Source organism: Sapajus apella, unplaced genomic scaffold (assembly GCF_009761245.1).
Source record: "Sapajus apella isolate SASKATOON/1434 unplaced genomic scaffold, GSC_monkey_1.0 scaffold36, whole genome shotgun sequence".
NCBI classification, from domain to species: domain Eukaryota; kingdom Metazoa; phylum Chordata; class Mammalia; order Primates; family Cebidae; genus Sapajus; species Sapajus apella.
The window spans coordinates 1,852,735-1,877,858 of NW_022436976.1; the positions used below are offsets into that span (position 1 = coordinate 1,852,735).

The 25,124-nt window shown below is 42.3% G+C and overlaps 1 protein-coding gene across 1 annotated transcript in view; it reads left to right on the top strand.

Annotated features, from left to right (window-relative positions):
* The window catches only part of LPAR3 (lysophosphatidic acid receptor 3), an 86,967-nt gene that overhangs the window by 19,098 nt on the left and 42,745 nt on the right, over positions 1 to 25,124 (top strand). Inside the window, exon 2 of the mRNA XM_032296405.1 lies at positions 6,941 to 7,697. Coding sequence (XP_032152296.1) covers positions 6,962 to 7,697 — 736 coding nt within the window. The 5' untranslated portion in view covers positions 6,941 to 6,961. The remainder of the gene's footprint in view (positions 1 to 6,940; positions 7,698 to 25,124) is intronic.

Here is a 25,124-nt window from a genome sequence, read left to right on the forward strand (position 1 = left end):
TAAGGATTATTTCCTGTATAATAGACCGTGTGCAGTTATATTATATATAAATCCTATTAATTTTAAGCATTTTGATTAGCATGTTTACTTTTGCTTATCCTGAAGTAGTGTTTGTCAAGTTTTTCTGCGGAGACATCGCTAACCCCTCCCAGCCCCATTTCCATACTGTGCTCTTTGGAAAGAGGCCCCTATGTGCAGTCTACATATAAAGAAGCTGTGCTCCTCTCCTTTACGGTGGAATATCTATATTGTTTATTTGGTGTTCTTCTGCCTGAGAGATTTGTCTCATCTTTCCATTTATTATTTTATTCAGTCATTTATGTCAGTATGGACTCATGGATGTTGATTATATACTTTGGGTTATAATTCAATACACTTCATTTTGTTGCTTGGGTTGTTCTAGCTTTGGCCATTGGGTTCCTATCTCTTTTGAAGTATTATTCAAAGAGGAATCTTTGTTTCTTGTGTTCATACTAACAGGGAGAGTTCTGTATTGTGGGACTGTCCTTCAGGGTGACCCTGACTGGTCTGCTCAGGTGAGCTGCTTTTCTGGAGGTAGGGAACCCACTCTTCATACCTCTCAGCTTGCAGGACTTGGAGCCAAGTCTACCCAGGGAATGAATGATTCATGAGACCCAAATTAGAGAATATACAGAAATATAAAGTAATAATGCTCATTTTGGGTAAAGGTTATGGGACCTGTAGTCATGAGTACACAAGAATATTTCATTTAATTCTACATTTAACAAGTATTTACTGAGTGCCTAATGTGTGCTGGGCACTGTTGAAGGCACCGTAACGACATACATTCTCTGCCTTCCTAAGCATACCTTCTAGTTGGGGAGAATGACCATAACACAAGTAGATAGTTGAAGTAGGGAGAAATGCTGTGGAGAAAAATAAAGTAGGGTAAATGGCTTAAGTGTAGCAGGGGGTGAGGTCATGTGGTGCTCTTTAGAGAGTGACAGGGAAGGGATCTCTGAGGGAGTGAATTTGAGCAGGAATGAGGTAGAGAAATGAGCCCCCTGGGATCTGGGGGAAAAGGCTTCTGGGCAGAAGGAAGGGCAAGGGCAGAGGTCTTGAAATTAATGGCTAAAATGAACCTCTGGGATTTCATGTGGATTTAAATCTTCCATGCTATCCTGATTTTGCCATTAACATGAATTATTAAAAGGAATTCATGAACAGACTGTGATTGCTTACCCAGGATTGGTTGCTAGAGTACCAACTAACCTAACATCCAACTCCCATTTGGATGGGGTTTCCTGAGAGGAGAGGAGTACATTTGTGAACCATAGAGAAGAAGATGTGCACAGTATCGACTGACGATGTCTTTGATGTATCATACTTCTTCCTAGGAGGAAGAGGAAACTGTTACTGAAAGCCAGCTAAAAGGCCAGGCAGCAACTTGTCTCCTAAGATGTAGCTAGAAATAAAAGCTGCTTGAGTGGTTTTCAGATGTCTTAATTTTCATAATTGTTTCCACATTCTGGGCTGGCTGGACGTTTTTTCAGGGAAGCAAGTTTGGAAGAGTCTAAATGAAAGCTTTGCTCATGAAGTTTTCATTTGGATTCCACATATAGACTTTCTAAACCATCATTTTATGAAGTCTTAAATTACTGAAGTTTGAAGTTGTGGTAATTGCTCCAAAGTTTAGCATCTTTTGTTTCTAGGTTAGAACTATCAAACCCTCTAAACCTTTAGTAGAAAAACAAACAAACAAAAAACAGCTTGGGATTTGACAGAAGTAAAGTTTAGCAGTGTTAACCTGGTCCTGAAATTGACCATATTGTATCCTACTTACCATAAAAATTGAAAACATACTTTCAGAAAAGTATCTTTTCTATCCTTCTCAGGGTTATTTAAGAAAAAAAAGAAAAGGCCAAAGGCTATTTAGAATGGCCCCAGTTTTTTATAGTATGGGGCAGTCTTTTAACGTGATTTGATCAGATCATTCTATTTTGGTAATTCTGTAACTATTGTATGTATAAATATAGTTCTTGGTTCTGTCTGGCATTTCACATGCCTGTGGAGAGAAAGCAGTGTTGCAGATAAGAATGCAGGCTGTACAACGAGGCTGCCTGAATAGAATCTCTAGCTGTGGGACTTTAGACAAGGGTGCTTCAGTTTTCTCAACTGTAAATTGAGTGTAGTAACTACATCATTGTTGGGAGGATTCCATGAGATAATTTATGTAAAATGCTTAATTCAGCACCTGGCACAGAATAAGCACTCAAATATTAATAATGAAAAATAGTAATAATAAAGTAGAGATATTAAGTAGTGTACCTGAGAACACTTAGTTAATAGGTGACAGAGCTCGCTAATTGTCATATTTAGTGATTGATGTGTGAGTCCACAAAGGCACTTCACAGAAACTTTTCATTTTAGATATGGAAAAAGATAGCATAGGGCAGAGATTCATTCATTCATTCAACACATACTGATGCTCCAGAGGTGAGCATAATAAGCAAGTTCCCTGCTCTGCTGGAGTGGAATTGTCTAGGGGTGGGAGATGAACAATACATGCTTAAACACAAAAGAAAATATTGGGTCACAGGCAACTGGGTAGCTCTGATGGAGGTAAACCAGGACTTTCTGAAAATGAGAGCTGCGGAGCTATCTGGAATTGGTCAGACAAGGTATCTTTGTGGAGGGGACATTTAGGCTAGGACTGAAGTAACTTATTAATTTGTTGAAAATTACAGAATCATGTTTTAATGGTTAAGAGAGGCCAGGAGATAATGAATCAGTCATTTGTTATAAGCTTGCTAAAAGGTTTTGGTAATTTCTAGCTAAGACAATATGGTGATCTGTAGATAGTATGTTATGTACTGGGGAGATCTGTGGTGATAGCATTAGGAAATGTTTTATAGGAGAATTGGTGAAAGCTATGCCCTGGTGTGGTCAGGGTTTAGCAAGCCAAGTTTTGGTTTATGTGAAGATTAAGTAGAAAACTATTTTATTTTTGTTGTCACCTAAAAACCCTAAGTATGCTGTGCTGGTAAGAATAGACTGACCATATGCAAATCTTTGAAGCATTTCCTTTAAACATTAGTTTTGATTTTTCAAAGCCATAATTGTAGAAGAAAGATAGAATACATTAAGTAGAATATATGCTCCTGATTAAAAGTCTTCATTTACTTATTACAGAAAATGTAGTAGATGAAAAAAAAAATTGGAAAGAATTTTTAGTTGTATCTACTTTATTTTTTTTTTTTAGTAGACGGAGTTTCGCTCAGTTACCCAGGCTGGAGTGCAATGGCGCGATCTCGGCTCACCGCAACCTCCGCCTCCTGGGTTCAGGCAATTCTCCTGCCTCAGCCTCCTGAGTAGCTGGGATTACAGGCACACGCCACCATGCCCAGCTAATTTTTTGTATTTTTAGTAGAGACGGGGTTTCACCGTGTTGACCAGGATGGTCTAGATCTCTTGACCTCGTGATCCACCCGCCTCGGCCTCCCAAAGTGCTGGGATTACAGGCGTGAGCCACCGTGCCCGGCAGAAAGAATTTTTAAAAAATGACTCACAGTTCCACCATTCTTAACTATTCACGTTTCGAGATTTTTTTCATTATCTTTTTCTATATCATTTAAAATAGTTAACACACACATAAATTTTTATATGTGTATTATATATTAAAGTAATGACGCATATGTCATTTAATATAGTTAACACACACAAATTTTTGTATGTGTATTGTATATTAAAGTAATGACATGGGCCTTTTCTTATATTATTGCAACTTCATAATGAGTATGTATTTTATGGACTGCGTAGAATTCCATTCTGTGGAATCTTTTTCACCAATTTCCTATATGAAGTTTTTTGCTCTCATTCCCTGTTTCTCCCAAAAGTAGGATCTGGAGCCAAGGTACAGCACTGCTTAGTGGGACTTCTGGATAATCATAGTTTTTCTGTGATAACTTTGTAAGACAAAATTGCTTCGCAGTCTCAGGGCAATTTTTGCTCAAAACACGTCTTAAACCGTTTTGGTTTTGACAAGAGACAGTTGAATTGGGAAATTTTTGAAGTAAAAATCATTGAGGTTTTAGTGCTTGATATAATTAAAAATTCGACCAAACAGAAGAAATAAAACTAAAATTTTAAGATCCCTTGAAAATAAAATTAGGAAAATTCGAGCAGTATTATTGTAGTGTCTTAATTCCAGTGTCTTTGTGACATGTTCATCTTTATATTTTTAATAAATTAGTCAAGGATAATCTGAATTTTAAAATTAGAAATGTGTTTCTTTTAGATATATAGAGCATGTAACAGTAAAATACATACATTATTTTTGATTAGAAAAGACACATAATAATTGTATTATTAAAATTTCCCATGTAGTGTCTTAGTCTGTTCCTGTTGTAATAACAAAAGTACTTTAGATAATTAATAAATAAACAGAAATTTATTGCTCACTTTTCTGGAAGCTGGGAGATGCAAGATCAAAGCATCAGCAGATTTGGTGTCTGGTGAAGGCCTGGTCTCTGCTTCCAGAAGGGGCGCAAATGCTGTGTCCTTGAATGGTAGTGTTGCAAAAAGAGTCTCACAAGTTCCCTCAGGCCTCTTTCAACATGGTGAAAGCTGTATTTCTCTTTAAATATTTAAATTGAATTTCACTAGATTAGTAACTTTGTATTTAACTCTCATATGCTGCTGGTAGAGTTAAAAATATGATCTCTCAGGCCAGGTGCAGTGGCTCACACCTGTTATCTTAGCACTCTGGGAAGCTGAGATGGGCAGATCACCTGACATCAGGAGTTTGAGACCCGCCTGGCCAACATGGTGAAACCTCATCTCTACTAGAAACACAAAAATTAGTCGGGTGTGGTGGCACGTACCAGTAGTTCCAGCTACTCGGGAGGCTGAGGCAGGAGAATCGCTTGAATCCAGGAGGCAGAGGTTGCACCACTGCACTCCAGCCTGGGTGAGCAACAGAGCAAGACTCCATCTTGAAAAACAAACAAACAACAACAACAACAACAAAAAGATATCTCTTAAGTGCAGTTTGACAAGATGTATCAGAAACCCTTAAATAGATTTATATCCTTTACTTCAATTTGAAATCTACGGGTTATTCCTAAAGAAATAATTGGCCAGGTATATAGAGATTAATGCACAAGAATGCAGCCTTGCTTATAAAAGTGAAATATAGGACACAACCCTAATGTCCAGTATTTAGGATTAGTTAAGTAAGGTGTGGTCTATTCATATAGTAGAATACTGTGAAGCTATTAAAATTATACTTTCTGTATTTTTAATTTGGTAAAATTATGATATAGTATAAATTATGATATTTTATGAATTTATTTGATATTTGCAGTTAAATATTGGTGACTGTCTGCCAAAGAGAGTAATTTTTATGTTGTCATTATGAAAATTGAGTCTTCCTTTCTTGTAATTGAAAGATACTGGAACCATTGTCTACTGTCATTGTCTTTTCTTGTAATTGAAAACCGTTTGTCTTTCTTGTAATTGAAAGACCCTGGAACCATTTGAGACTACTCCCAGTTTTGTTTTTTAAGCTTATAAAATGATATTTACCTCCCATTTGCTGTGGCAGAAAAGCAATATTTAATTCATGTAAAAGTATTATTATACCATTAAGATATAAATTAAAAAGAAGACTGGGATGTATTTCTATTTTGTACAACTTAATATTATTATCTGGTCTCCTTGATTCTGGTTGTGGGATTAGATTTTAGAATTTCTGGGAACTTTAAAACCTGGGGACTTCTACTTAGCTTTTACTGTCACAGCCACTTCGTTCACCCCTAGAGGGCTGCTCAGTCTCTGGGCTGACTGAAGCTCTGCTTCTCCAGAGAATAAGTTGCAGCCTCATTCTCAGTGAGGGAGCAGATGGTCATTCTTCCCAGAAGCTAGAATCCTGGCCTTAAACCCAATCTTCTTCCATAGGACCCTTCATGACTGTGACCATGTCACTGTGAGGCAGAATACTTGGTTTTCCCCACCACATTAGACAGATGGGCATCTGTGGGGCCTCTGCCCAGCCCCTCCTTGGCCAGGATCCCCCACTTTTGGGATTCAAGAGATCTTTTACTGAGAGGATTAGTGTCTTCCCTGTCTGCCTGATATCCCAGTTTGGGGTCTTCTTTCAGAAAAGTGTCCCAAGGACATGCCCTCACTTAGTAGGTATGTTCTTACATTGAGTTGGAGATCTGCCCCAATTCCAAATCTCAGTCTTGCCTATGGAGGCCCGATCCTCCACCAGCTGCCGTGTTGAGCAAGTTCACATTGGTACAGTTTGGGTTAGGAAACTATACGGAAGAAGTGAACAGAAGGTAAAGGAAGGGGATATTGGAACCAAAGTCTCCATCCCTGCATCATATGGTTAATAGATGAATATCAGAGTTGTCTCTTAAGGAGGATCAGGAGTGAAATCAGAAGTCATGGACAATTGGTCTCTTGGAGAATCCATTTGGTTATGTGAATGGTAATTCAACTCCCATTGCCTTGGAAAGAATGTACCTGGAATTACCAGCCTCCCCTTGATCAATGAACATATCCATAAACAAGAAATAAACTGGGAGCCAGGAGGAAGCATTGACATAATGTGTTGTAACTGTTACCAGTGCAGAGTGGATATTGCAGGGCTCAGCACATTTGCCCTGTTGAAGCCTCCATGAGCATTCATTCATTCAGCCAGCCAGCCAGCCAGTCAACAATTACTGGTTTTAATGGTGAACAAAATAGAGATGCACCCTCCTAACCTGAGCAGCCCAGCATGGGAAACAATGAAAATGTGAGCTAAATGCTGTGGTAGGAGGTCAGAGGCTGGGTCCTGGAGCAAGGGACATTTGCACTGAGACCTTAAGTGATTGATGGGAGTTGCCAGAAGGGGCTTAGAAATAGCAATTGATGGTTTAGTGACTCATTTTACAAATGATATTTGTTTCTTCTTTAAATTTCTTTCTAGGATGTTCACTTCTTCTCCACAATGAATGAGTGTCACTATGATAAGCACATGGACTTTTTTTATAATAGGAGCAACACTGATACTGTCGATGAGTGGACAGGAACGAAGCTTGTGATTGTTTTGTGTGTTGGGACATTTTTCTGCCTGTTTATTTTTTTTTCTAATTCTCTGGTCATTGCAGCAGTGATCAAAAACAGAAAGTTTCATTTCCCCTTCTACTACCTGTTGGCTAACTTAGCTGCTGCAGATTTCTTCGCTGGAATTGCCTATGTATTTCTGATGTTTAACACCGGCCCAGTTTCAAAAACTTTGACTGTCAACCGCTGGTTTCTCCGCCAGGGGCTTCTGGATACTAGCTTGACTGCCTCCCTGACCAACTTACTGGTTATTGCCGTGGAGAGGCACATGTCAATCATGAGGATGCGGGTCCACAGCAACCTGACCAAAAAGAGGGTGACGCTGCTCATATTGCTTGTCTGGGCCATTGCCATTTTTATGGGGGCGGTCCCCACACTGGGCTGGAATTGCCTCTGCAACATCTCTGCCTGCTCTTCCCTGGCCCCCATTTACAGCAGGAGTTATCTTGTTTTCTGGACGGTGTCCAACCTCATGGCCTTCTTCATCATGGTTGTGGTATATCTACGGATCTACATGTACGTCAAGAGGAAAACCAACGTCTTGTCTCCGCATACAAGTGGGTCCATCAGCCGCCGGAGGACACCCATGAAGCTAATGAAGACAGTGATGACTGTCTTAGGTAGGTAAGAGGAACCAAGCAAGCCATCATTCCTGTTCATTCAGCAAATCTTTACTGAGCATCTGCGATGTACCACGCCCTTACTAGGCAGTAAGAATGCAGCAGTGAACAAGAGGAAACATAAATCGTGACCCATCTGGAGCTTACACTCTAATAAGGAAAGACAAAATAAGTATTCTAATGGGGATAAACAAAATAAGTAAAATAAGATGAGTCTCCCGTGGAAAAATGAATAAGGTAAGGAAGGAAAAATAAAGCAGGGAAGGGAGCTGAGGAGTGCTAAGCAAAGCAGGTATTGTTAGCCCTTTAAAAAGTGTTGTGAGGGATGCCTGGAACATGATTTTTGGGCAGAGTTGTGAAGACAGTCAGGGAGCGAACAATACTGGTGTCTGGGGAAGGGTATTCCAGGTAGGAGAAGTGGTAAGCACAGGAGCCCTGACCAGCATGGATGCCACTGTGGCTGCATGGAGTGAGCAGGAGGAATAGGGGAAGATGAGGTCAGGGAGCTGATGAGGTAGGGGGTGGGCTGCTCAGATAATGGTAGGGTCATGTGGTTATAAGGACTTCAGCGTTTTTCTTTTCTTTTCTTTCCTTTTTTTTTTTTTTTGAGACTAAGTCTCACTCTGTCTCCCAGGCTGGAGTACGGTGGCATGATCTCAGCTCACTGCAACCTCCACCTCCCAGGTTCAAGCAGTTCTCCTGCCTCAGCCTCCTGAGTAGCAGGGCTTACAGGCACATGCCACCACACTGGCCAATTTTTGTATTTTTAGTAGAGACAGGGTCTCTCCATGTTGACCAGGCTGTTCTCTAAGTGAGATGAGAAGTAATGGGAAGGTTTTAAACAAGGGACATGGTCTGACTTATATTTTAATGGTATCTTCCTGGCTGCTGTTTTAAGAAACTGCAAAAATAGGAAAATTGTTTAACCTACTTATGCCTAGTATTCCACTATTGGAACACTAAGCTTGTGGGGGTTGTTTGTATCCTACTGCTCAAGGTCATCACCGAGTTTTGATTTTTCACAAAAAAATTTGCAAGCTCTGGCATAAATGGGTTAATAGAGTGTTTCAGTACTTGGGAGAGATCACCATGGCCAGAAGGTAGTTGAAGGGGATGGTCAAATTCTGGATTTCTTTTTTTTTTGAGACTGGGCCTGGCTGTATCGTCCAGGATATAGTGCAGTGGCACGATCTCAGCTCACTGCAACCTCCGCTTCCTGGGCCCAAACAATCCTTCTACCTCAGCCTCCCAAGTATCTGGGACTATAGGCCCATGCCACCAGGCCTGGCTAATTTTTGTATTTTTTGTAGAAACAGGATTTCACCATGTTGCCCAGGCTGTCTTGAACTCCTGAGCTCAAGTCATCTGCCTGCCTTGGCCTCCCACAATACTAGGATTATAGGTGTGAGCCACTGCCCCTGGCCAGATTCTGGATATTTTTAAAAGGATTTACTGATGGATAGGTAGAAGGGAAGATAAGAGGTGGAGATGAAAGTCGAGAATGTCATTAACCAAGATGGGGAAGACTAAAGAGGAGGAGGTTTGAGGGGAAGATCAGGAGTTTGGTTTTGGACAAGATAAATTTAGGATCCTATTAAGACACCCAAGGGGGGCATGCCAATCCTATTGAGTGGGCAGTTGGATGTATGAATCAGGAATTCAAGATTTAGGTCTGGGCTGGAGATGTACATTTGATAGTCCTGGAGGGAGAAATGGTATTTTAAATCACAGGACTGTATGAACTCACCATGAACATGAATGTGGATATGAAGGAGAAGAGGACCAAGGAAGGAGCGTCAGGGCAGGCACTGCAATGTAAGGAGGTCAGGAGGCAAGGGGCAGCCAGCAGAGGAGCCCTAGAAGGAATGGAAAACCCAGGAGACTCTGGGGAACTAGAAGCAAGAGAAGAAGGCAGTCGAGGAGAGGAAGCATTAGCAGTGTTGGTACCCCTGAGAGGTGGCATGAGACCAGGTGTTGCTGGCCTTAGCAAAGTGGTGGACTTGTGCTGATCTTGAGATGGTGAAATTTGGTGTAGCTAAGAGCCTAACTGGAGTAAAATTAAGAAAGAAAGGGAGAGCCTGGGCAACATGATGAAATCCCATCTCTACAAAAAATGCTAAAATTAGCTGGCTGTGGTGGTGCATACCTGTAGTCCCAGCTGCTTGGGTGGCTGAGGTGGGAGAATCGCTTGAACCCGGGAGGTTGAGGTTGAGTGAGCTATGATCGCACCACTGCACTCCAACCTGGATGACAGAGAAAGAGCCTGAAAAACAAAAACAAAAAAATAAGAAAGGGAGGAGAGAAAGGCTATGAGCTCTGTAAGAAGATATGTGGTTTGATAGAATTATCCCTTTCTATTATTTTCCGAGGTAGGTGGCCTATTGCCCCACCTCCCCAGTGCTAATTATGGGTTACAGGTAGAATTTGTAATGTGTGGGCAAACAAGAACTTTTGTGGTTTCACAGACCTTGTCTTCTAAGGCAGAGAGGCCATTTCTCACTGTGTGTGGCTGCAGCAATGGGGACTGTTGCTGAGAGAGGTTCAGGAGCACACTTCTGTCCATTCCTGATGAGAAGGAATTATAAAATGAATTATCAGGCAGCAGTTCATAGTGGAGGATATATAGTGAGAGTGTGTGATGTGGTATAGAAACCCTCACAATGCCTCTAGATCCTGCTAGTAAGATTTGGAGGTCAGCAGACACAGAGTGTGATTGTTAAAATAATTTCAAACTGAGGATTTATTTAACAAATATTTATATGATGCTTAATATGTGCCAAGCATTGTCCTAAGTGTTTTCACAAACATTAACTTACTTAATTCTCATGGAAACCCTGCGAGGTCCGTGCTGCTATTATGCCCATTTACCAGATGAAGAAACTGAGAGTTTAAGCCATGCATCCAGTCACTCAGCTGTTAACCAAGACTCACTGTGCAGCTGGCCTCCAGGGTTCACATGTTTACCACCACACTCTGATTTATTGGACTTTTTACTGCCCATCTTTTTGTCCTGTCTTCTGCTCTGACACCATTGACACTTTAACAAGGAAATGGACAAGAACAAGAAAGAGAGGGTTCACATTAATCAGCATTTCCACTTGAGCTGGAGAAGATATTGATGTTTTTGATAAAGAATGAACTTTGGTACTTACAGATAGTGTCAATGAACTGTGCTTCTGTCCCTGCTTAACTTTAGGCATAATCATTTGCTTGGCTATATATCTTAAGAAATTACCTGCCCACTTAAAGAGAAAACTTTCTTTTCTCATTGTATTATAATATAGCATACAGCATGGTATAGACACAGATTCCGAAAGCCTAGGTGGAGAAACAGGAGTCTTTGCAAGACAGTCATGGTCACGGGCTTCAGTTTGTATGTAACTATCTGCAATAGTTATACAAAGGGTTAAAAGAAAGGTGCTAGGAGGTTTTGGCAGGTGTGGTATTGGGTAAGAGAAAACCAGAATCAACAGTGAAATTGCCAAGTAGGAAAAGAGAAATCATGCAATTGAGATGAGACAACATTGGGGAATTGGTTAATGGAAGGAAGACAGTTTGGTGTCAGTGACCTAGGGAGATTCCTTAGTGGTAAGACAGAGGAACCTGATGGAAGACAGGAAGTTCAGGGGCAAGGGAAATGAAACTCAAGGGCTAGGTGGTATCAGGCTTAAGACTTCTAGCTCCTGATTTCTCTGGGTAACAGAAAAATTTGGGTTTTACCCCCAATTCTTTCATTTTCTACAAGGATGATCTGAAGCGCATCAGCTAATCTTTTCTTGGTTAGAATTCCTTATCAGGTGGCATAGGTCACCTTTAAGTTCTTTACAAGTTACAAAGTTCAATTATCCTATTATAACAGTAACCAAAGGTGGGAATGAAAAGGAAGAGCGGGGAGAGAGAGAGAGATAGAGAGAATATGAATCTTGTGGGACAGCAGCAAACACAGTTCTGTGGATCAAAGCACAGAGCCTCTTTCCATGACAGCAGCAACTATCACAGTATCTTACTAGGGAAAAAGCCCCCAGTTTCCTACCTACTACATGTAGGAACTCAATTGCCAAAAGCAGCCATCTCCCAAATGATAGTTTATTAGAAAAATCAACAGTGCTGGCATTAACTGTCATATAATCACTGGTTCTGATCATGTGAAGATGAATAGCTTAATAGTCATGTCTTTAATAATTGCAAGATTTAAATATCTTTATGACAAAATGCTAAACCTTTCTATTTACTCCTTGATACGTATTTTGTAAGAAAGATTCAATTAAGATTAAATCTGGCCAGGTGTGGTGGCTCATGCCTGAAATCCCAGCACTTTGGGGAAGCTGAGGCAGGTGGATCACTTGAGGTCAGGAGTTTGAGACCAGTCTGGCCATCATGGTGAAACGCTGTCTCTACTAAAAATACAAAAATTAGCTGGCCGTGGTGGTAGGCACCTGTAATTCCAGCTACTCAGGAACCTGAGGCAGGAGAATGGTTGAAGCTGGGAGGCGGATGTCACAGTGAGCCGAGATACAGCGCCTGTACTCCAGCCTGGGTTACAGAGTAAGATTCTGTATCAAAAAAAAAAAAAAAAAAAAGATTAAATCCTAAAGTTTCTTACAAACACTCTTCTTTTTTTTTTTAAATTTATTTATTTTACTTTAGGTGCATACTATATCTGGCATCTCTCTGCCTGTTATCCCTCCCCACCCTCCCCTCCCTCCCCACCCCCCACTGTCTCTCCCCTACCCACCCTAACTGCCACCAGTATGTGATGCTCCTCTCCCTGAGTCCATGTGTACTTGTTGTTCAACACCCACCTATGAGTGAGAACATACAGTGGCAAACACTCTTCTTTTAAGTATTAGAAAGTCACTAAGTACATATTAACTGTCTATTAAACACATGGTTGCATGAATTCAGTGAGCTTAATCTCATTTCAGAAGAGGAAATGATGGACAGGGACTGTTGAGTATGGAGATGGCTTCTTAGTGGTCTAAGATGTAATCTGGAAGGATAGATAGGATTTGCATGGGCTGGAGGAAGACACATTCTAAGAGGGAGAAATGGCATACTCAGAAGTGTGATGGTTAAAAACATTTAAAGCTTGTGCATTACCATGAGGAAGGTCCCACAGAGCACAGATACTTGCTGTGGTGCAGTGGAAAATAACTCACCTGTGAACCGGCAAAGCTTAGTTGGCTATCCTTCCAGGAGAGTAGATCAGATGACCTTTGTGTTCCTTTGCAGCTTTAGGATTTTGGTTGAACACAAAAGCTAACAGAGCATATGGATGCAGACTCTTTCCTTGAGGGTAGTGGTAGTAGTGATGGTGGTGATGTGAATTTTCAATCTGTGCATGATTGGAAAGGCATCTAGGCATCATGTTCCCATTTCAGCAGCCCTGAGGCAAAATGCTTGGTCACTTCTGAGTTAGAATATATGATGGGCCCTTTATGTAAAAAAAGTTGCTTATTGAATGTTCTCATTGAAAAGACATTGGAGACATGCTTTTCAAAGAGCACCAAGGCCCTGCCTAACAAAGGGTTTTGAAATCCTATTTGTCAACATACCTAATCAGCTACAGCAAACAAACACTCAAGAAACCCTACATGGAAACATCTCACTTATTGTCAAACAACACACCACGTGAGCTGTGCACACAGAAATGTTTTGTTGTTTCCCAGAAAACCGGCTGGACTTTACTCTATTTTGCAATGTCTTAAAGTACAAGAGAAAAGAAAGAGTGAAGGGATTTGCAAACCATTCTTTTGATCCTTCCATGAACCCTGCTGTCTTTTAGTGATGTTTTTCAAACTGTTAAGTTTTGATGCACTGATGAGATTGTAAGCAATACTTTTTTAAGTGACATAAAACAAGAAGAGAAAATGTCAGAGTACATTGCATTTAACAGGTATCAGTACTGTTTTATAACCTTTCTTTGTGTGCCTGTGTGTGTGCTGGGTTGTGATATAAAATGTATTTCTTATCATTAGTTATTGTCAAGAACATTTGAAAAACCATGATCTTTAGGGTCAAGGCTTTTTTTTCTGCCAGAAAGCACTGAACTCTTTTAAAATATAAACCCTTATCATTGTTAAGGGACTTAGAAAACAGACTTAGGGTTTGCGGTAATTAAAACAGGGAGCTGGTTGTTTTTCTTCTCACTTCTTCCTCCCTCCTCTCCACTTAGATTGATGCTAAATCATTCTTTTCCTTCTCTTAGGGGACAGAGGAAGGAGGCAAACTGGCAGTAAGCAAAGAAACAATAGCTCAAGTTCTCATGCTAGGAGGAAATTCATGAAAATTAAGTACCATAAAGAGCCTTGCTAGAGTACTAATAATAATCATACATGATGTTTCTGCAGTACTGTGACTTTTTCTTTGGTCTCATGGAAATCCTGCCAAGTAAGTAGTTAAGATATTATTATTTGATTTTCTTGCCACCCCCCTAGTTGTATCTTATACTCAAGCTATAATGAATTATTTACACTTCCCCATTTTCCCTCTCTAAGCCTTTGCAGATGTTAGGATACCTTTCTTCTAGTTCTGCCTGGGAAACTCCCACTCATCTTGTAAGACCTAACTCAAAGGTCTATCTTCTTTGAATCTCCCTTTGCTCTACTGGAGTAAATGTGATTACTGCCTCCTTTGGGTGGCCTGCCAGTCTTGTTCATACAACAGTCAATGCACTTAATTGTTTACATGCCTTTATTTTGCACTAGAGTGTACATGCTTTGGAAGTCAGGGACTGTACCTTATTTATTTTTCTGTCTTTGCCTATCTAACAGCTAGCACTCTCAGCTAGCACTCTGTCTGGCACACACTTGTTGAGATGGACTACAATGAATAAATGAGGAAATTGAGGCTGAGGGGAAGGTAAGCGGCTTTTCAAATGCTGGAGCTAAAAGCAGAACCCAGGTTTCCTCACTTTCATCTTGGCCTTTGATGGCTCTGGCTGGGACATGCCTATGAGATACACAAAGGCATGGGAATAGGTGAGAATCATGTTTTTTAGGTTTTTTTTTTTTTTGAGACAGTCTCGCCCTGTCACCCAGGCTAGAGTGCAGTGGCGTGGATCTCAGCTTACTGCCATCTACACCGCCTGGGTTCAAGTGATACTTGTGCCTCAGTCTCCCAAATAGTTGGGATTATAGGTGTGTGCCACCACGCCCAGCTACTTTTCTTATGTTTTTAGTAGAGACAGAGTTTCACCATGTTGCCCAAGCTGGTCTCAAACTCCTGGCCTCAAATGATCTGCTCACCTTGGCCTCCCAAAGTGCTAGGATTACAGGCATGAACCACTGTGCCCAGCCATTGTTTTATTTTATAATTTTATAATATGAGAAGCTGAGGTCTCTGAAAGTTAAGTGATAGTATTATCCTGGGAAGGAGAAAAGAAATTAGCATTTTTTGAATGCTTCTTATGATGAGATCAGTGTGTTCCATGCTTTTAGGATTTTATTTCGCTTAACCCTCATAACAACTCTATGCAGATCTGTTTTTAAGACAAGGAAATTCAAGTGGACTTAGCCTCTTACCCACAGACCCATATTGGTAAAATTATTAATAGTTAATATTCATTGTGGGCTATACATGGTTCTGAGTAATTTACATGTTTTATTTCACAGAATTCATGACAACCCTTAAGGAAGGTTCTGTTATTACCAGATGAGGAAATTGGTAAAATTATTAATAGTTAATATTAATTGTGGGTTATACACGGTTCTGAGTAATTTACATGTTTTATTTCATTTAGTATTCATGACATCCCTTGAGGGAGGTTCTGTTATTACCAGATGAAGAAACCAAGTCCCACAAAGATTCAATGTCTTGCTCAAGGTTAGTAGCAGAGCTGAGATTCCAACCCTGGAGATTGGCCCACACTCTACTCTTCACGGTCAGTAATAGCCTTTTGTAAGTGATGGGGCTGGAATGATGTGGACCCAAATCATGAGGATGATAACTTGTATCTCCCTGGGTTTCTATAAAGTTTATTTCTATAAAGTCACATGCTCTTTCAACATTTAGCTCTCCCTTGATCCAGATATTTTGCAGCATGGTAGTGACAGCTATGAAAGCATCTCCTGGAAAATGACAGCTGTATACTCTTTAAACTTTATGCTTATTAAAATCGTTGGTAAGAGTAGGGGCTTTGGAGTAAAGGGGGGAAATGGATTTAAATCCTAGCTTTGTCAAGTCCAGGTTGTGCACCCTTGAGCAATTCATCTAACTTGTTTGTGCCTTAGTTTTCCCATCCGTAAGAAGGATAATATTCGTATCTTTGTCATGGTGAGGTTTTGAGGATTTAATGAGATAATTGACATAAAGCACCTAGCATAATGTTTGGTACATAGTAAGTACTAAGTAAATATTAGCTACTCTTCTTAGACCTCAGTTTGTCTCTAAAGAACCATGCTTTGTATTCAAGCAGAATGCCCTTTTATGTCCAAGTAATATTACCAAGTATCCTGGACACAGGCACTAGAAGCCTACTGTTGGTGCCATCATGATGGCAGATTTTATAAAATGGACAAGTAGCCAAGAGGAAGCTGACTGGGTGTGCTTTGCAGAGGCTGCCTTGACAGATGGCAAATGGTACCAGCTCTGTTACTGGAAACCCAGGACAGTCTGAACACATGGTCACAACAGAACTGAAAAGCTCTGTGCTTGCATCGCTAGTCACCATAAACCACCCTCTCCCCCATGAAATTCTGTTAATGATTCCTGTCTCTGACAGATGATCTTTCCATTAATAATTCATTATACTGTTACAACATTTATGAATAAGACACTGTAAATGAGACCCTGGCCACTAAACATTAGCTTGACAAGAGTCCTGTGATACAGCACCAACATCTTGTGTATAGAGCTATGTTATAAGACGGTCCTCATAAGAAACTCCCCATCTTGCTAACATCCTTCGAGAGTAGCTAGTTCCTCAGCTGCTATTATCATCTTTGCTAGGATTGGAAAGTTTGCCCTGTGACTGAAAAGAATTGTGACGAAAACACAGGGCCTTGGTATTGTTCATGGGCTTCATCGATGAACTGTTCTTGCTCCATTATAAAAGAGAGAAAGAAAAAAGTACATGTGTATAAGTTCGTGAGGAATTCTGAAACATTTGTTTTCAGCTTCTGTGGCCTTGTAGTTGCTTCTACAACACAGAAGCCTGCTTTCAGTGTTTACTGCCTGCATGCCTTAGTAATCAAATATCTGTTAAAAAAAAAAATAAACCAACAGTTAAAGCTTTGCCTTAAGAAATGCTGAGTGAAACAAACAGATTGTTGGCACACAGGGGCTCTCTTGTTTCTGTGCAGAGAGTCATATCAGACGGAGAACGATTCTTTTCAGAGTTAAGCCATCCAGGCACCAGTACTCAGTACATTGAGTCCAGGGGTGTTTGGACTTTTGTCTTGAAACAGCTAGTCTCAAGAACATCTTTGTCACAGATGATTCTCCTGTGTGCTTCATGGCATTGCTGCAAGGGCCTATGGGAGGGAGGTATTTGCTTTCAGGGCAGGCCGTCAGTGGGTAGGTGCAAATGTAGTTGCCATTCTGTTGCTGCCTCTACGCTGCTGTTTGACACATCCCCTCCTGTTCTGAGGGGGAATGTGGGGTCTGAGATGACCTCTATGTCTGAAACTAGAAGGAAAACAGCTTCAAATTAAAAAAGAAAATCCCTCATATGGCACTCCATGCCATCTTGACACCTCTTCAACACCACATTTCCAGGAGTCTGTCTTCTTTCCTCTGTCTCTGCCATATATAGCCATTTGTCACCTCAAGTCTGGCCCTTGGTTCTTTCTTTTTCCCCCATGCCACTGTTTCAGACACCACCCTTTGCAGTCAGTTCAGAAGTGTTTTTCCCAAATCAGTGTTCTTGTTTCCAGTGTAACCACTGCCCTGCCCTCTTCCTTCTTCCATCTCCTCTGGTCTAGACCCCTTCAGTTCTGTTACACCAAATGCACTGGCTTCTTTTATCCTCCTCTCATGCTCCCTTCTTCAGAACTTTTGTCTGGCTTTTCTTCTTTTTGGAAACCTGAAACCTTCCTCCTAGGCTGAAGCAAAAAATTATTGAATATTTTCTGAGTGCAAGGTACAGAAACATGTCTCAAATTTGACCTCTTTGAAAAGAAGGTTTGGAGAGAAGTTCCAGTACCCAACTACATCCAGCCCTCCTGCCAACACCCAGCCCCCTGGAAGGTTTTGTGTTCCAGAACTCAGGAACGCCCTCCCTCTGGGCTTTGATTTCTGCCAAAGGAGAAATGTGGTCATCATCTGTGACTCAGGAGTCACATCACTGGGCTAATATAACATCTGGAATGGTATGGTGTATGCTGACCAATGGTAGAATTTTATCAAATTCCATGTTAACACTGTTTGTACTTTGAAAATTTCAACTGGGGACTACTGTGTTCAGTGCGTGGCTATGTAAAACATGGGTGGCAATTGGGAGTAAAGGGTGTTTGCTGGAATTATTCCCTATCACGGACCTAGGGATCAACACAGAAGCTGGGATAAAGGATAGGGGAACCAAAAGTTATTGGCTGGGGTCACCTTCCCTTGTGCACTCACAGTTGTCCCTCCAGCTCAGCCACTTGCTCTCGCTCATCACCAGATTGTTGTTAGCTCTGCAGAGTATGTGGTGGAAAGATCCCACTACCTCAAAGAATCAATATCTGTTGAGAGATGTGACCAAGTTTACCTTGTAAATTACTGCAGCGTTGTGACTGGAGCTCTGGACTTTCTAGTTCTTGCCTCTTTTTGTGGGTCTCGACTTCTTGCCTTGGCAAAATATACCTGTCCTTGGATGTCTGAGTGAAAATGAATCACAACAGGAGTTGTTTTCATCAAGTCAGAGAATTTACTGCTCAGTGGTGATCGTATTTTATTCTTTATGTTTTCTGAGCAAGAAGAGATTTCTGCATTTTATATTTTCTCATCATAAACATTTATTGACTACCTTACTAGGTTTTAGGCAGTGCACTAACTATGAGACATGGCCTCTACCCCGAAGGCATTGTGAATCTGTGCTTGCTGTAGTGTTTTATGGTTGTCAGGTGATGACCAACGGTTATGAGTCAACGGTTGTGTCACATGAGAGATGACATGGAGGTGCATCTGTTCTGTATGGCTTTTCCTGTGTATGACTAATAGAGAACCCTATTTCCAGGCTTATCTGGGGAAATGAGAAACTTACTCAAAAAAGATGACTGAAGGCACAAAGAAATAAACACAAGGGCCAAGTGAGGGGGCGTAGACTGAAAAATGCTGTGGGCTGGGATGGTCCATGGAGGCCTCTTCAATGAGGTAGAATATAAGCCTGATTTCAGTGTAACAGGTGGAGAGGAAAGGGCAAGGCATTGCAGATAGAAGGAAAGGCAGGGCGGGAGACAGGCATACACATACCTAGGGAGGTCACGCCAGGGCCGTGGGTAGACAGGGGAGACTGGGCAGACTGATTTCTGGAATGAGGAGTTGGAATAGTAATGACAATCTGGTTTGAGAGGCATACTGGAGCCAGAGAATGGAAGGCCTTGGAACCTAGAGTTCTGTGGACTTTATTGTCAAATATCCAACAGAGGCCAGGCAGATAACATGGGTATGCCAATTGGGTGTGGAGTGGATATAAGGTAATAGGGAGGGGTGGTGCCTATGGCTAACTAGACAGATCATGCCCTGTGTAAAGATATTCAGTTTCACTTTTTGTTAAAAGACCATGCAGGTCAAATTAAATAGGGCCGTGGCTAGTCTTCAGCTCATGGCTGAACTGCCTCATCTGGCAAGGAAGAGCTCATGTAGGATCTTGAGGGCTGAGAAGGTGGGAGTTGCAAAATGCAAAGCACGGTTTTAGAAAGATGAGATGTGGGTTTGAGAGGGAGAAATCACTTAGGAGACTGTGGGAGAGTCCCCGGGATCTGGGATTGGGAGGTAGCTCAGATGCCAGAGAGAGGCGGAGCTGGTCCATCATGGTAGATGCTGCAGGAAGGCCTGTCAGGGGCTGCAGGGCGGAGAAGAGAAGCAGGCCAGTGGGTTGTGAGCTTATGGAAATCTAGCGGGAGGCAGAGATGGGAAAAGCAGGAAGAGGGATCCATCATGGGAACCAAAATTCAGAGACAGGGTCAGGCAAGAGCAAAACCTAATCAAGCCTTGCCACTTTCCCCAAGGTCTTTGAGCTTTGCCCTTTCTTCTTCCCCAGCTGACCTCCCAGTATTTGCTTTCTTCATCTGGCATGAACTCCCTTAATTTCCCTCCCTTCATATCTCAGTCTACCTGTACAGGCCACATCCTTACCATCCTAGCTTTTCACTAGGGCCTGTTCCTTCCAGCCAGGAGCTGGGAGCCATGAGCCTACTGTCGTCCTTATTCTTGCTTTCCTATGTGCTTGATCATTCAAAAATGTAAGCTTTGACCTTAACTCCCCTTCTAACTACTGCTGTCTCTCCTTCATTACCAGATTTTTATTCTTTTTTCTTTTCTTAAATAGAGATGGGGTCTCCCTATGTTGCTCAGGCTAGTCTCAAACTCCTGCGCTCAAGCAATCCTTCTGCCTCAGTCTCCCAAAGTACTGGGATTATAGGCACAAGCCACCACACCCAGCAGATTTTTTTATTCTTGTTTATCTTCTTTTCTTAATACTTGAAACCATAGTAAGCTAGCTTCTTCCTATACTATTCTAAGAAGACTGTGTTTGATTAAGCCACCATTGTGTTCCTAGTTGCCAAATTCAGTGGTCTACTTAACCTTCCTGTTGTGCGGCTGCTTGTTTCATGCTCCCTTTGATATTATCTTCCTCCTTTTCTGCTGCTTTTCCAGTCTCTCCCATTTGTGACCATTTCTGAAATGCCTTTTGTTCCTTCTCCTTTGGTCCCCCAAGTCCTTTCCAGGTGATCTTACTCCTGCAGCTTTAACCAGCCCCTCCACGTGAACGTTTCCCAAAGCAGACTCTCCATCGTCAGCCTCTCAGGAGATCCCAATCTCTGTTTCCAGCACTGTCAGGTGCACACTTGGATGTCCTGGGGGTACCACAAGCATCAGCTGCCCTGCAAACCTCTTCCACCTCTTATATAGGATCTCTGCAATGGGTTCCATCTGCCTTGCTTTCCAAGCTGGAAAGCTTAGTAGTACCATCACTCTCACCACCTATAACCAATTAATCACCAAACCTAAATTAGTCACCAAATTGGCTGGGCATGGTGGCTCACACCTGTAATCTCAGTACTTTGGGAGGCTGAGCCGGTGGATCATGAGGTTAAGAGATTGAGACCATCGTGGCCAACATGGTGAAACCCCATCTCTACTAAAAATACAAAAATCAGCCAGGCGTGGTGGCTCATGCCTGAATCCCAGCTACTTGGGAGGCTGAGGCAGGAAAATCACTTGGGCCCAGGTGGGGGAGGTTGCAGTGATCCGGGATCTCACCACCGCACTCTAGCCTCACAACAGAATGAGACTCTGTCTCAAAAAAAAAAAAAAAAAAAAAAGAAAAAAGAAAAGAAAAAAGAAATTAGGCACCACATCTGCTTCAGTGGTGTCTCAGATCCTACTACATGCCTTTAGACCACGATTTGCTGTGTGTTGCTAATGGTCATCTCCGTCTGGATTCCCTCCTCCAGATTTTTCCTGCTCCAGGCCCTCCCCCACCACCAGCTGAGGCATTTTCTTAAAAAGCAGAGTTAGCTCTGATCTTTTCTTGTCTGCTCTTGCGAACTGGATAAAGCCCAAATTAGTTGGGATTACAAGGCCGCTTTCCCATTTTGTTCCCAGCCTCCTTTCCATGCGCTCTCCCCACACGGCCCCTGCTTCTGTCATGCCAAGCTTCTCACTGCCCTGCACATGTGCAGTGACTGCTTGAGGCTCCTCCCAGTTTTTTGTAGCATGGCAAACTCCGGTCCATCTTTCAAGATCCAACTCAAGAGTTTGTCTTCTCTATGATATTTTCTCTGACTCCCCAGGACAGAGTTAATTATCCAGTGCTTCTGTAGTATACTATTTGTATATTAAAAGAATTAACCCATAAAAGTAATCTACTCTATTAAAATTTATTTGCTAAGTGCCTCTATCTCTTACCAGACTGTGAGCTTCTCAGGGACAGGACTGTGTGTGTGTTTTCACTTGTGCAGTGCCTGACACACAGTGGACACTCAGTAAATGTTTATATAATGAGCCAATGAACATGCTTATTGGGTGGGAACTGGTAGTTAGTGGAGGGTTTGGTCACAAGAACAAAGGTCAGAGGGACTGGAAAGGAGAACGAAGAAGAGAATCGACATTTATGAAGCACTTTGAATGGTCAGGCATTTTTATGTATAATTGTCTCATTTCTAATAACAGCTCATTTCTAATAACAGCCCTATGAAGAAAAGGATTTTAAAAAACTGATCACCACTTTGTGCCAGGCATTTATATATACTGTTTAATCCTCTTGGAAGTTGTTGCTGCCATTATTTTAAATATGAGGAAATGGAGGGTCAGAGAGATGGAAACCTGCCCTAGGTCATATGTCAAGGTGTGCTAAAGGCTCCCTCTGGCCCAGGGCATTCTCTCCTCACAGTGCTAGGAACTGCCATCTCAGCAGCACCACAGCAGGTGGGAGAAGCAGCCTGGGTGACAGTCAGTGGTTCCAGGCTGGTCTACCCAGACTGGCTCAGCCTGGGTCTTTGTGCTGTTCATAACCCCAGGGACTGGTTCTAGATCGCCTGGGACCCCTCTTACTCTGCGCATCAGCCATGAATTGCTTCCTGGAATGCAGGCGTCCTGTGTCCTGGTTGTCACCAGCAGTTATCTTAGCTCAAGCTAGGGGAAGCTGAAGAAGGTACTGAATTAGCCTGGGTGTGGAATTGACTTTTGTGAGTGACCCTAAGTCATGAAAGATTTCTTTGGTAGGGTTGGGACTAGAGGTTGGGGGATATCTAGAGTCCCTCTTGATTGTTAGTTTATTGTTTTGTTTTGTTTTCCTATTAAGGAAACATCTGGCTCTGTCACCCAGGCTGGAGTGCAGTAGCACAGTCTCGGCTCACTGCAAACTCTGCCCCTGCCAGGTTCAAGTGATCCTCCCACCTCAGCCTCCTGAGTAGATGGGACTACAGGCGTGTACCACCATGTCCAGCTATTTTTTTGTGTGTGTGTGGAAATGGGATTTCACCATGTTGCCCAGGCTCGTCTCAGTCTCCTGGTCTCAAGTGATCCTCCCATGTCAGCCTCCCAAAGTGCTGGGATTGTAGGCATGAACTACCACACCCAGCCAGAATTTTTCATACAAGTTAAATAACTCTTCCCTTGGAAGGTCCGTGTTTTCCTCCCCAGGATATGTTCCAAGCTCCTTGGTTCTAGGACATCTTACAGTTAGGCCTGATGTTCTATTGAAGGATCTCTGGACATTGTACTGTTGTTGAAGGATGATCTGGAGGCGTCGTACTAAGTTTACTTCTGAGGGTCCATATGTTGCAAAATATGTAGCAGAGTTCCTAGGATCTGCATGACTGCTTAGACATCCCTCTGTGAATCCGGACATGTGGCAGACTTATGAATGTTATCTCAGAGTGGAGCTCAGTGCTTTCTGCTGGGGCAGAGAGAACTAGTGAAGATGCTGAGGTGACACAGCAGACCCAGGTTGTTCTGGAGGCTCTAACTGCATCTGCATGCTGCTTAAAACTAACACTGTGTCTTCTCAGTTGCATGGAGTGGACCCTCAGAAGGGCATAGAGATTGTCTTACAAGAGGTTAATGCTAATTTGTGTGGTAATAACTGGACCCTTCTTCATTTGTTCCAACTTGGGAAGGAAATATTATTTCTCTGCTTTAAGGCAACTTGCAGCTCAGATTGGAGAATATTTAGGCTTCTCGATTCTTCTTTGCTGGCCTCTGCATGACAAGGGAATACACGGGCCTCCTGGCTCAGGGAGGCTCTCTGAAACTGGTCTATAGGGACAGTGCCAAGAACCAACCATTGGATTCTGTACTTCTGTCATTTGGAAGGGAAAGTGGCCAGCCTCAGGGCCCAGAAGGGGCATTTGGCGGTTCTTAAGTCGAAAGCTTTCTTGGCAGCACCTGCATTAAAGGTGAAGGAAGCCATATAAGATGGTGGCTGTCCACATCCAGATGGACAACACTTGTCCCTTCCAGCAGCCACTGTCTGAGATCTGCAGTGGGTGGAAGTCTCAGGTGACTGGCGGGCTGTGGCCGGGCTTATTGAACAATTCAGTGGAGGGAAGGAACTGGCTAAATCTGGGCATACTCATAAAGGCCCATACCTGCTGTTGAAGGCGGTATTAAGAGAATGCTGCAGACAGACCAGTGTTAAGTGGCAGCTCCTAGATGACAGAGCAAAACTGCAGTTCCCACAAAAACGTTGGCCCTAGAATAGTGCCCAGGAGCCACCAAGGAAGGAGTGGAATCCAGGCAGGAGATTCGGGGACCACAGATTCTACTTCCTTTAACTGTCAGGTGCTTAAGTCTACTTTGGGCTCTGTAGTTGGAAGTCAGGGTCAGGGAAACCTGGCAGCAATTGATGGGGCCTGGCCGTGGATGTAGGGTGGCTTGGGAATCAGGAAGGGTAAATGCAACCTCTGGAATGATGGTAAGTCCCTGAAAGACCTACAGGAGTTGGGGAGGGCCCTAGTGTCAGCAGAGCTAGAGTACCTGTCAGGCTACCCTGGGAACCCTAATTAGTGGAGCTAGGATATAAAGCAGATGCCCAGGTCCCAGTCAGCGGTACAGCTGAGGATTGGGGGTCTTCAGATTCCCTGATCAGAGATGGACTCGCTGTCTGGGCCTGTTGATGGACTCCAACTGGCTTCAGGCACTTGGGTTTGGAAGTTTGCCAAAACAGAGCCAGCCAGACAATTCTTCACAGACATGTGGTTTTAGGAGGTGGTGTGGTACTTTGTATCAACATCACCAGGGCAACGTGCCCAGCGTATGCATAAACTCTCCCTCTACTCCTACACACACACATGCTGGTTTCTAATCCAGTGGTCCACTAGCAGAACCCTGACATGCCTGTTTTGAAGAAACGACTGAATGCCCTTACCCTAGACACAATCATTTCAGAAGCAAGAGTTACTATGAAAGCAGCGAGAAAGCAAAAGGAAGAATTGATTAAAAATACATTAAAATGTTAGAAGCTTTGGTAGGTGGTGACACATCAAGCCTGACAGGAGCAGCAAAATGATGAATCCAGCTTCAGAGTTTTAAATTTGGATGACTAAAAGAACAAAGAAGATGGTGGGTTAAAAATGGAGGAAACTCAACGAAAATGAGAAGTACAAAGTAGAATCTCTGATGTCCCCAGAGAACATAAGATATAATTTATTGTAAAGCTTTTGGAAGATACCTCATACCCTCCCATTTATAGGAGAATAAACTACAGGGTAGCCCCCTCAAAAATTTCCAGATAGCACATTAAAGCTCTTGTAGGACCTATTTAAAAAATAGGTTTCT